This window comes from Pleurodeles waltl, chromosome 12 (genome assembly GCF_031143425.1).
Source record: "Pleurodeles waltl isolate 20211129_DDA chromosome 12, aPleWal1.hap1.20221129, whole genome shotgun sequence".
NCBI lineage: Eukaryota > Metazoa > Chordata > Amphibia > Caudata > Salamandridae > Pleurodeles > Pleurodeles waltl.
The window spans coordinates 589,148,837-589,162,157 of record NC_090451.1 but is presented as its reverse complement, the minus strand read 5'-3'; the positions used below and the strand labels follow the sequence as shown (position 1 = coordinate 589,162,157).

Sequence of the window (13,321 nt, the reverse complement as noted above, 5' to 3'; positions counted from 1 at the left end):
CAGGTCCTCAGGTCCAGGAATCCGTCTTCAGTGCTTTGCTGGTGTTTGTGGTTCTTGCAGAATCCCCCTATCACAACTATTGTGTCCTTTTGGGGTAGTAGGTGTACTTTACTCCTACTTTTCAGGGTCTTGGGGTGGGTATATTGGACTCCCTGGCTGTTTTCTTAAAGTCCCAGCGACCCTCTACAAGCTCCCATAGGTCTGGGTTCCATTTGTGATTCGCATTCCACTTTTGGAGTTTATGGTTTGTGTTGCCCCTAGACCTATGTTCACCTATTGCATCCTATTGTAATTCTACACTGTTGCATTACTTTTCTTACTCTTATTTACCTGTTTTGGGTTTGTGTACATATAACTTGTGTATATTACTTACCTTCTTACTGAGGGTACTCACTGAGATACTTGTGGCATATTTTGTCATAAAAATAAAGTAACTTTATTTTTAGTAACTCTGTGTATTGTGTTTTCTTATGATATTGTGCTATATGTTATAAGTGGTATTGTAGGAGCTTTGCATGTCTCCTAGTTCAGCCTAAGCTTTGCCATAGCTACCTTCTATCAGCCTAAGCTGCTAGAAACACCTCTATATTACTAATAAGGGATAACTGGACCTGGCACAGGGTGTAAGTACCACAAGGTGCCCACTATACGCCAAGCCAGTCTCCTGCAGCTTGTGACTGGCAAAAATGTGCCCAGCAGGACAAAAAAAATATATTTATTTTATTTTTTATAGCTAACTTTTTTTATTTTGCTAAGGCATCTTTTCTTCTTTTTTTTTTTTTTTTTTGGAAACAAACTTTATTGGTATTTTGAATCAAACATTGTTACCAAGGAATGGCATCCGATTAATATTCAGTTGTCCTTTTCCACTGAACACATTTTCACTGATTATTGCCCAACATGGTCTGTCAACACACAATGGTATAAACAAGGACAGTGACCCCGAAGCACAGCGTGTCTATCCCCTCCCGACCCCTTTGAGCAGGTTAAAACTCTGAGTTTGTAGTCGGAGAGGGGCATTGGTTTGGACAGTACCCTTGACGGTTTGATAAAATCACATAGAGAATGGTGCCATTCGCCTCTCAGCTGACTCCTGTGACTCTGTGGCCCGTCTGCCCCTTAGCCAGTGAAGGATTCACTTATTGCACCCATATGTATATTGCCTCTTGATGCCTCTTGTAGTGCAGAAGTGTTATAGAGCAGTTACCGATTCGATCATCTACTTCTACTTTCTGTCGGTTTTGTGGTTGTAGTCTCCCTTCAGGTTGTGTGTAGTGGTTGATTCACCCCCCTCATTGTGGGAAATCAAGGGCCCATCGTGCAGTGCTGTAATAATCTGCTCCCATGCCTCCATTAACTCAGGAGAACTTCTTTCCCTACTTTGCTCCTTTTTTAGCACAAAACTTTCACAGTCTGCCCATTTCCTTAATTCTCTCCTCCAGCTTTGAGGGTTGGGGCCTATTGTACTTTTCCAATCCTTTGCTAGTTCTCGCTTAGCTAATATAAGTGTGAGAGCTTGAAATTTGCTAGTTGCCTTGTTCTTGGGGGTATGGGGAAACCAGTGTAGTAAGCAATGGGCTGGGGTGCATGCCACTTTGCGCTCAATAATGTCAGCTACATCTGTCACTACTATGTTCCAGTAGGTTCTAAAGAGTGGGCAAGACCACATCATATGTATAAAACCCACCGCTTCTTCCCCACATCTGGGACACTTTGCGTCCAGTACTCGAAGATGGTCCCGTAGTTGCTTTGGAGTGAGATAGGCCCTATGTGTAACATAGAATTGTATAAGCTGAAATCTAGTGTTTCTGGAGATCCTCAAAACCAGCTCCAGGATCTGGCCCCAGTCTCCTTCCGAAATTGGGGTTCCCAAATTCGGCTCCCAATTAAGCCGCAGCCTGTCGAGGGGTTGCTGCGCTCCTGCAGGTAGCGTTCTGTACAGGGCCGTAACAGCTTTTTGTGTACCATCTGTGGTCATGAGAAAGGTGATGGGCCAATGGGGGGAGGGGGTTATCCGTAGTCCCCACTTTTCAGTGGGCATTGATTGTGTGTATGAACGCTCAGTGCATCAAGAAATGGCACTGCGGGAGGTCATGTTCCTGCAGAATATCTTCAAATGACACGGGGATTCCTTTCCGGTGTAGTTCCCCCATTGGTATGGCCCCTGCCTCCTCCCAGGTCGTCAGCCCCCTCCAATCACCTGATCGGGATAACCTCTGGAACTGTCATTGGTATCTCTAATGCATATGGTATGGTCAAGCCTGCTCTTTAAAGGCATCGCTTCCAGCATCAACGGAAGACATGAGTCTCCGGACCAAGTCCCGGATCTAGTCTGGCCTGGTCAAAGAATATGTCCGCCAGTACCGACACAGGCGGATCCATAGTGGCCCCTCTGCCACTTGGGCTCTTCGTTCCACAACCCATTGGGTGAACCACTGCAGCTGGGCCGCCAAATAGTAGGCCTTGAAGTCCGGTACTGCCATCCCACCCTCCGCCTGGGGTCGCCTCTGAGTGGCAAGTGCTACCCTGCATCTCCCACTCCCCCATATAAACGCAGTGATTATAGAATTGAGTTCCCTGAACATCCCTGCGGAGACCCAAACTGGCAGTACCGCAAAGTAGTAAAAGAGCTGTGGCAGCGCCACCATCTTGATGAGAGTATTCAGCCGGCCATTGAGAGAGGCAGCGAGCTTCAGAAGCCCACACTAGCCTTCAAAGCTCTAATGGCACCCCTTATATTTCCCTCCAATATGTCCGTCCTAGAAGGATTAACTCTAACCCCCCAAATAGGACATACAGCGGTGTTCCTATTTTACGTTTCCAAAACCGCCGGGTGGGTCACTTTGCACCGACAGCGGGAACAGATATGACTTCTGCCAGTTCACCTGCAAGCCCGTCAAGCGGCTGAACAGTGCCATGAGTGTCTGGGCTCCCTCTAAGTCTGGCCCAGTGTTTTGTAAGAATAGTAGTAGGTCGTCTGCATATAGCGCTATCAACTGACGCCGGTTGCCCTGCACCAGTCGCTGGTACCAAGTGGCAGTTCTAGCCTGGGCAGCCAATGACTCCATTGCCAAAGCAAATAATAATTGCGAGAGTGGACAGCCCTGTCTAGTGCCCCTTTCCACCGAATATTGTTCTGAAATAATGGTCCCGATTCTAACCCTCGCCTTAGGGTCCGTATATAGCAGTTTAGTCCATCTGATGAAGCCTTCTCCCAGGCCCATTCGAGCGAGGACTGCATATAAGTAGTCCCATTCTAAACTGTCAAATACTTTTTCGATGTCCACTGCCAGAACTGTCGCCGTAGTCATCTGTGGGGCAGTGGTATCTTTAATGTGGATAGCTCGGCATATGTTTTGGGCAGTGTTTCTGGTCATGTATGGGAGGAAACTTGTCACAAATATCCGGCTTAGGATCTTATAGTCTGAATTTAGCATGGATAATGGCCTGTATGCTCTGCTACCGTCTGGCTGTTTACCTGGTTTGAGTAGAGGAATAGCCAGAGCTTCTTTTGTGGAATTTGGGAGATGCTCCGTTTCGCGTGCCATATTATACAATTGTGCTAATTTAGGAGTCCGTTCCTGTCCCTATGTGGTGTAGAACTCGATTGGTAGGCCGTCTTTGCCCAGAGGTTTCCCCTTTGCTAGGCCTGAAATGGCCTTATGTCGCCCCCCCAGTGCAGCTCTCTCCTCGTCGCTGAGGCAGGGATATGGTAGCCATTCAAGAAATGTCTGTATGTCATCCCCATTCCCATGTGGAGCGCTAGTATAAGGGAAGTGTAGTTCGAGGAAGTGGCAGTTAATCCCGTTCTGTTGATACAGCCTAGCCCCAGAGGGGGTATTGATCTGTATTATGGGGGACCCACGTTTCGCCGGGTTGGCCAGCCACGCCAGCAGTGCTCCCGCCTTATCGCTTTCCGCATGCACCCTCGTCATATAAGTTTTATAATCGAAGCCTCTCAGTGCTGTCTATAACCCTTCCCCCAGCCTCTTGTGCTGTGCCCTGCAATTTGGGGTGTTGTGGAGTCAGTTTCTCCAGTGTTCAAAGCTCTTTTTCAGCTAAGTCTATGTCTTGTAGCAGGGTCTTCCTGATCCCCATTGAGGCAGCAATACAGCATCCTCTCACTACCACCTTTAAAGGCTTCCCATAGTATTTGGGGGGAGGGGGCCAATGACTCGTTATCTTCAAAATAATGTTTGATGTGTCTCCTTATTTGATCCTGAAAGGAAGGGTCTTCAAGGGAGTCAGGCTTGAGGCACCAGGTGGGTATGCTGGAGGTAGTCTCCAACCATGACACGCAAAGCAAGGTCGGGTTGCGGTCAGAGATAGTCCTCCCCAAATACTCATCTGTCTGCACCTGAGTATGTACCCCAGGTGTGCATAGAAAGGTATCCAGTCGCACATGCAGATCGTGTACTGCGGAGTAGTATGAATAATCCCTGGTGTGTGGGTTAAGGACTCTCCAGGAGTCTAGCAGTTGCCACCCAGACTGCCAGTCCTGGAATTTTTTATCTAGGGTGGTCACTGGTGGGTCCCTCAACGGTGGGTGGGACCTATCTAGTTCAGGATTGGCCCCTCAGTTACAATCCCCTCCAATCATTGCTGCGTAAGTCAGACGGGGAGCCAAAGCACTTGAAATATGATTTAGAAAAGTGCCTTGCTCTGTGTTTAGCACGTATATACTTATCAGTGCAATTTCTCGTCCCCCTAATCAACCAGTGACCACCACAAAGTGCCCGTTGGGATCAACTAGTGTATTGGTCATTTGGAACGGAACTCCCGTCCGTATCCAAATTAGGGTGCCTCTTGCTTATGCTGAGTAGGTTGTGTGATATGATTGGCCCCTCCACCTCCTGAGCAGTGCTGCACCTTCTGCTGCTGTTAAATGCGTTTCCTGTAGCATTACTATGTGGGCACCCCTTCTACGCAAATAGGAGTATATATTATAATGTTTGGCCATGCTATGCATATCCCGTATGTTCCAAGAAATCACTTTGTAACCTTGTGGATCACCCTTTAGAAATAAACAGTACTTTTGCGTCTCTTCTCATCCACTCATCAGATAGTGCTCTCAGGGCACCATCAAATAGGGCATTAGCTTTATGTCGGGCATGACAATTGCCGAGCGAACCAAAAACTGCAAACCAAAACTTCCCCAACTCCCTTTCCCTAGGACGGGTGGCAGAACAGTTCCCCATCCAGACTATTACAAACCAAAGTCAATACTTGAGGGGTGGGTGTAGATAATACCCCAGCTACGTGGAACTCACAGCACCAGGCAAGATCCCCTCAAAATGTTTCCCAAAAGCCTTATTAACTCAGTCTCTCAATAAGTCTCTGATATAGCGTCCCAACAGGGCCCCTGTGGTACCTTCAATACTGTACCATGCTGTTATATTATGTTCTCAGAGGTTCCCGTGTCACTACAGGTAGGTCGATGCTTGTGACAGCCGAGCTCTCTGATTTTAAATCTGAGTCAGAGCCTCATGTGTCTCTCTTTGTCTCTGTAGATCGTGAGCTAGCCTCCCCCACTTAAAGATGCCACTGCAGCTGTGGACCGTTGTCTCCTTTCAAGCCTCCTCCATGTAGGCCTGCGCTCCCTCGACGTGGTCCTCTGGAGCGTTGTCTTCTGTGTCCGAGTCTGGTGCCATGAGGTGCTCTCGCATCTGTGGGGCTCTCCTGCTCATCCAGCCATTCCCTTGCCTCTTGTGGGGTGGAGAAGAATTGTGCCCCACGGCCGTCCGCTACTCTCAGTGTGGAGGGAAAGAGCATGGCGTATGGGAGATTCAGTAGACGCAGCTGCTTCTTTACCTATGAAAGTTGCTTTTTGTTTCTGTACCTCGCAGGAGAAGTCAGGAAAAGTCGGAACTATGCTGTTCCCCACTCTCAATTCGCCCCTCTTTCTGGCTTGGGCAAGGATGTGATCCCGGTCTTTATAGCACAGCAGTCTAGCCACTACCAGCCTCGGCGGGGCTCTCAGAGGGGAAGGCCATGCAGGCACCCTGTAGGGCAACCGTAGTGCTTATCCAATTCTCGAAGTAGTCGGTTAAGTCTTGCAGTTCAGCTTTTTCGGGTAGCCCCACTATGCGGATGCTGTTTCTCCTGGACCTGTTCTCAGCATCCTCAGCTCGGGCTGTCAATGTTCCTACTTGTTTCTCTAGTACTGTTACTTGATCCCGTCGCCACCACCTCAGGTTTAAGTTCCTCCATGGTCTGTTCTGTGGTTGTTACCCTTTCTGCTAACCGTCGTTGGTCCTCTCTGAGGAGACCCAGGTCCAATGTGAGCGTATCAATTTTAGACTCCAGGCTTTCCCTGGAGCACGCGATAGCCTGCAAAATGTCACCCAGTGAGGGGGCCCTAGCCGGGTCCCCAGTGGTTGCTGATAGCGTTGTGGCGGCAGGGGAGGACACCGGACAGCCCTGGTGTGTGCTAGGATCTCCTATTATATCTTTTTTTCTTGCTGATTTTGCCCATCTTATGGCAAGTGCCAGGTGTTTCTTCTCGGCCTTCGTAATGTGCTTAAGCTTTAAGGGCTGTCGACTGAGGTTGTCCCGTCCCCCACCGGGCCCCGCTCGGCTACAGCTGAGGGCCCGTCACCGTGTCCGAGTCTGCGCCCCTCCCCCCTTTTCAAACAGCAGGAGGATATGGCCTATCGTGTTCGTGCAGCAGCCTGCAGTGTGTTCCTTGCTGCTGGGCCTCTCACGTCCTCTCGTGGTATGGGGGAGGGAAAGGGGCGGCCTGCTGTGTTTCGCTTCTTCGCCGCTGTTTCCAAGCGGCTGGTGTTAGTGGCTGCGGCCCTGCCCCTGCATCCTCCACCAAATCGCTTACTGCCGTCGGGGGGGTGGGGTCACAGCCACCAGTGTTCTTTCTGCGGCATCGGCACAGCAGCCGGTTCGCGTGGGTGGAATTGTGGTTGTTGGTCTTGTGGCCCCGGGGGGGGAGGGGGGCCCTTTTGCTGGACCTCCTCAGCAGCTCGCAGAGGCCACGCTCGTTTGTCGCGTTGCTGGCCCTGTCGTGTCACCCATATTGAAGTCGGGCAGCTCACGGGCGCTGCCGACGTGGACCATCTGTAGGATCCGATCGCTCCAGATCGTTTCTAAGTACACCCCCTGCCCCCTTCTAGATCTCAAGGGGGCAGAGTGGTTAATGATTTTTACTGCTATGGGGGTCAGGATGGATGTAAACGGTGGGGCCCGGGCCGAAGCTCCCCGTCTGTGCTGCATACTCCATGGGCTCCAGGCCAAACCCACCAGGCATCTTTTCTTCTTTTTCATTTTTTGCTTGTGGGCGCTCTTCTCAAAAGATGACGATTATCTTGTTAGAAATATTGCAAAATGCCATTGTTTCTTATCATGTGTAATTTTTGAAAACATAGTTTAACACATAATCGGGCAGTCCACCCTAATCCACCCTACTATGCCCCACATCAATCCACCTCACTCCAATCCTAAACACACACCCCAATCCTCTCCAACTCACCCCAGTCTAATCCTCCTAAACCCAATCCAGTCTTATCTGCCCCACTCCTATTCACTCCACTCTAATCCAAAACAATCTGCACCACTCCAAAAACATTCTGCCCCACTCCAAAACAATATGCTCCAGTCCACAACAGTATGCCCTACTCCCATCTTCCCCACTCTAAAACAATCAGTCTCTCTCCAATCCAAAACAATCTGCCCCACTCAAAAACAATTTGCCCCTGCAATCTAAAACAACCTGCCACACTGCACCCCATTTCAATATGCTACACTCTAATCCCAAACAACCCACTCCAAACCCCAAGAATCTGCTCCAATGCAATCCACCCCACCCCACCCCAATTCAATCCACCATACACCAATCTCCTCCAATTTATTCTCACTCCAGTATGGTCCACCCCACTCCTATCCATCCCACCCTTCTCCAGTCCAACCCAATTCAATCCAATCCAATCCAACCCACCCCACTCCAGTCACGTCCACTGCTACCCAATCCACCTCACCCCAGTCCAATCCATCCGCACCACCCCAGTCCACACCACTCCAATACAGTCCACTTTAATCCACCCCACTTCAGTCCAGTCTACAGCCATCCACCCAACTCCAAGCCACCCTAATCTACCTCTCCAATCAATCCACCTGACACCTGTCCCACCCCACAGCAGTCCAGTCTACCACACTCCAATCCACCCCCTTCCAGTCCAGTCCACCCCCTTCCAGTCCAGTCCCCCTACCCCACTCAGTCCAGTCCACCCCACTCAATCCAGTCCACCCCACTCCAGTCCAATCTACCCTACTCCAGTCCAATCTACCCCACTCCAGTCCAATCTTCCCCACTCCGATCCACCCCACCCCCTCCCACTTCACTCCGATCCACCCAACTGTACCCCACTTCATTCCACCCCACCCCAGTTCAATCCACCTCACACCAGTCCAATTGATCCAGCCTACCCCACTCCAATCCACCCAACTCCATCCAAGTAGTCTACCCCAATTCAATCCATCCACCCCCAGTCTACACCACATTAATGCAGTCCACCCCACTCCATTTCACCCCAGTCCAATCCATTCAATGCAAACCAAAAAAAAACACCTGAATCCAATCCACCCTACCCCAATCTATCCCACTGCAACCCGCCACACACCAATCCAATCCATCCCACTCCAATCCAACAAACTCTACTCCAGTCCACCCACTTAACTCTATGACCCTGTACTTCTCCTACTCCACTCTGACATTCCAACAAATCCACTCAACAACACGTTACTCCCCCCACTCCACACTGACAATCTATACCACTAACCTTTAGCAATGCTGAACAGCAGCCACATTGGTGTACAACATGGCAAAACACATTGCCAAAGCCAATAGCTCTTTTACAGGGGGAAGCTAATGGATTTGCCTATGCCTGTTTGTATTTTTGACAACTATTAATCCCATCCAGGCCCTAGGAAAATGAAATGGGGTGCTGTCCAAAGGCAGAGGTTATGTTTCCCTTATTCTTATTTATAAGAAATAAATCCTAGAGCTGCTTAAAACTGTAACTGCATAGACCTTAAATAGTGCCGATTGAGAACCTTTTACTGTTCATTTTATCACCCCTATATTTGTAGCAGGCTTAAAGTGCTGAGGCCTGGTCAATTGAAAGACAGAGGTGCGGCTCTGCCACCCATCAGCTTAATTTTACTTAAGTTTTACCGAGTTATGGGAGGCACCAGCCTCCAGGGTTTTCTGCTTTCACCTCATTAAGAATAGAGGTAACTAAAGATGGGTGTCTTCTTTGATGTGGTATTGACAGACTGCTTTTGCTCAAGTTTCCTTATAATTTATTTTTGCAGAAATGGATGTCCACTGCTCACTTTTCACTTCTGAGTCTGACTTTTGCCCAGATTGTGGCTCAGTTCTGCCTTTGCCAGGGATGCAGGATGCTGTCATATGCCCCCAGTGCAAGTATAGCATTAATGTGAAAGGTAAGCGTTAACTCACACTAAAAGTTGTGTTGCTATCTATGCAGTAAATGACTAGTGTGTTTAAAACATCTGTACTTCAGCTAACTTTTTTTGTGTGAGAAGGGTACGCCTCTGCGTGGTTCTGTATGTGAAGTGTATGTTTCTCCTGTTGCTCTGTACCTGTTATTTTTTTGTAGTTTGGGAAGCATGCGCTGCTGTTCCTACCATCCACTTTTTATACTTATGAAAGACCTGTAGTGCTGCCGCTCCTGTGTTGTTGCTACACCTGTAGTGTTTGGTGAAAATGAGCATTCCTGTTGCTCTGTGCCCTGCGATGGAGAGCGAGAGAGAGAATGGACCCCTCTTGGTGGGTTGCCATGTTAGTTTGGACTTTCCTGAGGAGCGGAATCTTCTCTAAAGATGTGTTACTCAACACATTTTGCTCCTGACACTTGCCTCTTTACTGAGAATATTGAGTACATGAACCTTTCTACCGAATCACAGTGAGTCTCTTTAAACTGACTACTGATTGTTGCCCTGTGTCGTGACTCTGTTTGGTTGTGGAACATGTTAGTAACATAATTCTCAATAAAAATCTTATAGTTTTTTTATCCAAACATTATGATACATAAAACAAACATCAAATCAAAAATGTTTACCTTGGGCATTTGATTACATACATGAAAAGAATCAAACAAATTAAAAGGCTATTGTATATCCCGTTGAATACAGCATAGATATTCCTAAACACATATATAGATGATTCAAAGTTAGAAACTCTGGAGATTCATGAGCTCAAAATTAAGAAGAATCCAAGTTAAAACTGCAGTTATGTAATTGAGTTTAATGTGAATAAACCTGGTATGTGTATTAATCATTTAAAGCTAAAAACGAGGACAATTCAAAGGCACAAACTTGAGTATGGTCTTAGCAGTGCCTACACATATAAGATGTCATTGTCTTTTGCATGCTACTGGCTATAGAGTGCTTATCCTGCTGGACTAGCTTCAACTATAAATAAAGCATGATGTGCAGTATGGACACCACAAGCAGAGAAGTGCTGTGCTGCTAAGAGTAAAGTTCTTGCTCCGCTGGTGCAAAGTACAATCTATAAAGTGCAGACAGGCAGGTAGTTAAAATCTGTAAAAACCCAACTTGATCTAAGGGGAGTACCATGCCCAAATGGTGTTACTTCCATCTGAGAAAAAGCTCTCATCATGTCTCTTTAAATGTGTTGAGTGTTCTATATTATTAACTTATGAGTGCCTCAAGCAATGAAGTACTTATCGTGCTGTGCAAGGTATAGTCTATAAAGTGGAAACAAACCATGGAGACAACTACATTGTTGAGATCTTTTAAAAGCCCAAGTTCATCTGGCGAAAGGTTGTGCACAAGTGATTTTGAAACTACCAGGGAACGAAGCTCTTATCATCATGACTCTTTAAAATATATTCCGTTGTTTAATATTAAAGTGTGTGTGTACATTGTTAAGCTTGTCACTCGGGCCAAACAAAAACATAGGTCAGCCGAACCAGGCTGATCTTTGCTTCTTATTGCCCAGGGACCTAGTCTGTTCAGTAGATCATTAATATAGGTTGTAGCTGGAGCATACACTCTCAGTCGACTTTAAGAACAGCATAAAAAATTTAATAAAACCAACGTTTGGAGCTATGTTAGTTGGTTTCAAGCATTTAATGACTGCTTGTTTGGAAGTACAAACCCCCAGCCTAATTCAAGGCCTCCTGAAGAGGACACATCCTTTGGTTAGGAGCTTTGGGAAGATATGTAATATATGTATTAAAGTTTCGCAGCATGAATCTTTTTCTCAATTGCTTGTGCATAAATCCACCATCTAGTGGTTGGGTCTGGAATTGTCTGTTTCTCTTTTTCTTCTTCTTTTTCTTTTTTTTTTTTCTACAGGTGTTATCGACCATCATTTGGTGCTAGGTCTGTCACCTGTGTGACATCAGTTGGCGCCACAGACATTCCTGTGCATGGTAGCCATCTTAGATTGCCTTTCGGTCTGGAAGCAAAAAGAGGAGCTTTGAAGTTTTTTGGCAAGAACTTCGAAAATCTAGAGAAAGTAAGATTTTGGAAGAAAAATTCAAATCGCAGAACGAGAGATGAACGAAGAACAGTAAGGAGAAGGGGAACCTTCGCTCTCAAGCCCCATTGGGAGATCCTGTCAGAATTTGCATTTGGTCGGGGCAAGGTAGGAGGTCATCAAAAACACTCCCTTTACATTTTGCTGAAACTGCCACCATAAATTTGAGCAGAGCGACCCCCATGAAGTTTGCAACCTCTGCCTCCTCAAACACCATGAGGATGAGGACTGCAAGACCTGCGCTACATTTGAACTGAAGACTCTCAGGGTTCTCCGGAAACAGAGAGAACAAAACCACACAGCCTTGTACAGTTACCAGAAACTATAAGCATCCTGAAGGATCTGGACCTTTCCAGTGATGAGGAGGATGTTGTCATGGGTGCAGAATCAATCCATGGTGGACATAGAAATCATCAGGGGCTATGCCAAGAAAAAGCATGCGGTGAAGAAGACTGCGTAGGATGTTGAAAAGAAACCACAAAAGATAAAAAGGCCGCCAAAAGGCTGGGAGTCTAAGATCCCTGAGAAAGTCACACAAGGCAGCCCGATGTCTAAGAAAATGACGATTGAAGGCCAGCCGCATACGAAAGAGGCCCACAGAGGAGGAAGAACCACCGACACCAAAGAAGAAGCCATCCTCGAAGCAGGACATCGAAAGCGCCTTAGAGGTGGAGAAGAGAAAAAACGAAGGTTAGAGGCACTCCTTCAACTCAAGAAGGAGCTTTACGACTCTCTAAAGGAATTCAGGATTCCAAGTACACCTTCCACGATAAGACGTCGAAGAGGAAGAAGCCCCGGCGACACCAGAACCTCATGAAGAGGAGGCAGTGGAAGAATTCTATGACCTTGAAGGGGAGGAGGCATCACGAGGCTTCGAGGATGAATCGAATGACCTTGACACAGCCCAGAAGAGGAGGTTGATCACTACCCCTCAAGACCTTTGCCACCTGACGACATCACGCTCTATAATAGCCTGGTAAAAAGGCCAGCAGAAACTTATGGAGTACCATTAGAGGAAGAGAAGGGAGACTCATGTTATCTCTTGGAAACTCTTACGCCATCAAGCAAGGTGAATCTATATCTCCAAATGCTACTTAGCATATTGGATAAGGCAAGGGGGCCCTTAAAGAGCTAGCTACATCAAAAGGTGTTAACCCAAGGATCGAGAAGAAATGCAAGCCATCATCAAAGGACCCCAAGTACATCCAGGGGAACACAGTGGCAGACTCTGTCTTCTTCACAACTGCCAGTAGGAGAATTAATGCACACACCTCCATAGTCCATAGTCCACCTCCAGAGAGAGAAATCAAGAGACTTAATAAGGTAGTGTGCAAGATGGAAAGGGAAGCAGTGACGAATCACAAACTCAAATGCTCTCCTTAACAGATAAGGCCACCAACAGTGGGCCAAGATTGAGGAGTTTATGAAGAAACTCCCAGGGGAAGATAAAAAGAGAGCAAAAGCAGTTATCCAAGAGGGGTAGAACATCACCAGCACTTGCCTAAAATCAGCACTGGATGCAGCTGATCCAACCAGTAGCTAAACTTGTACAGGTGCAATCCAAAGGAGACACGCTTGGCTCAGGACCTCTGACTTCAAACAAGAAGTACAGGCCTTTATCATAAATAAGTCATTCACTGGGGACGCACTGTTCGGCCAAGAGGTAGGCAAGTCCTTACAACAAATAAACAAGCATTTGTAATGTAATAGGTCTTGCGTCTGCTTGAGTTGGAGATATTGGTGTTGTAAATGCATAACTGGACTTTTCGTGCCACATAAATTTGT

The 13,321-nt window shown here is 47.2% G+C and overlaps 1 protein-coding gene across 2 annotated transcripts in view; it reads left to right on the top strand.

Moving 5' to 3' along the window:
* POLR1H (RNA polymerase I subunit H) overlaps positions 1-13,321 on the top strand; it is a 156,724-nt gene that overhangs the window by 43,701 nt on the left and 99,702 nt on the right. For both annotated transcript variants that reach the window (XM_069217761.1, XM_069217762.1), the window contains exon 2: positions 9,322-9,453. In XM_069217761.1, the coding sequence (XP_069073862.1) occupies positions 9,324-9,453 (130 nt within the window). In that variant the 5' untranslated portion in view covers positions 9,322-9,323. The remainder of the gene's footprint in view (positions 1-9,321; positions 9,454-13,321) is intronic.